This window comes from Papilio xuthus, unplaced genomic scaffold (assembly GCF_000836235.2).
Source record: "Papilio xuthus unplaced genomic scaffold, Pxut_1.1 DF826084.1, whole genome shotgun sequence".
Lineage (NCBI taxonomy): Eukaryota > Metazoa > Arthropoda > Insecta > Lepidoptera > Papilionidae > Papilio > Papilio xuthus.
Window position 1 is genome coordinate 1 of NW_013532565.1, and position 896 is coordinate 896.

Sequence of the window (896 nt, forward strand, 5' to 3'; positions counted from 1 at the left end):
GCCGAGTGCGCCGTCGCCGTGTCCAGGTCGGCTTTCCGCGATACGATTATACGTATGTCTGTGTGTAGATATAGTTTACCGGACTTTGACGTCATGAACCTGTAAAGAAGGAGAGGGCGACTCAAGTGTTTGATCTTCGTTGCAGTAGTGGGAGTGTGGAGGTGTGTGGAGGTGTGGGGTGCACTCACCGCAGATGTATGAGGTAGCGCAGCCACTTGTGGTGGTCTGGCGGCGGCATGTGGGGGGCGGCGGCGGGCACGTAGAGCGTGCGCTGACGCAGGAAGGTGCGCGCGCGCGCCGGCATGCGCGTCAGCTCGTACAGCACCACGAACATCTTGACGAGGGTGCCATGCGGGTTGAACAGCGACACCTGCACCGTGCCCGCGCGCGGCACGCGGTACCCACTCGCGCCCAGGTTTATGTGCCCCTGGTACACCACACAGCCGTCAGTACGCTCGGGGCGACGTCGGTCCATCGATATACAGGTGTACTGACCATGTAGGGGGCGTTGGTTCCGCCGGGCGCGTAGAAGAACACGGTGACGGGCAGGCGGCGGTGCGGCGGACAGAAGGCGCCCGACGCGCCCAGCTCCGCCGTGAAGCCGTGCACGGTGGCCACCGGCTCCAGCCGGCCCTTCAGCGCGGACTCCTCGAAGCTGCCTGCGGACGCGACGATTAAACTTCACATTAAAGTTCGCTTTGTACCAAAACACCGGTGTAGGGTTATCGCAAGTACTAAGCGAGGATGAGAGCGAGGTGGCGGAGGTGGCGGAGGTGGCTGAGTTGGCGGTGGTGGAGGCAGTGGTGGGGCTCACCGAGCAGGCCGGTGCTGGAGCCGAGACGCAGACGCGGCTTGTCGGGCTTGCGGGGCGGCGGTGTGGGGGTGCGCGGGGAGCC

The 896-nt window shown here is 64.4% G+C and overlaps 1 protein-coding gene across 1 annotated transcript; it reads right to left on the reverse strand.

Annotated features, from left to right (window-relative positions):
* Positions 1 to 5: 5 nt before the first annotated feature.
* atos (atos homolog atossa) lies at positions 6 to 890 on the reverse strand (the record flags this gene model as incomplete). The annotated part of the gene is made up of 4 exons (XM_013320029.1): positions 815 to 890; positions 496 to 659; positions 189 to 427; positions 6 to 99 (listed from the first exon to the last, which is right to left on the reverse strand). Coding segments are annotated over exons 2-4 (336 nt in total), but the record flags the coding sequence as incomplete, so codon positions are not given.
* Positions 891 to 896: the final 6 nt, after the last annotated feature.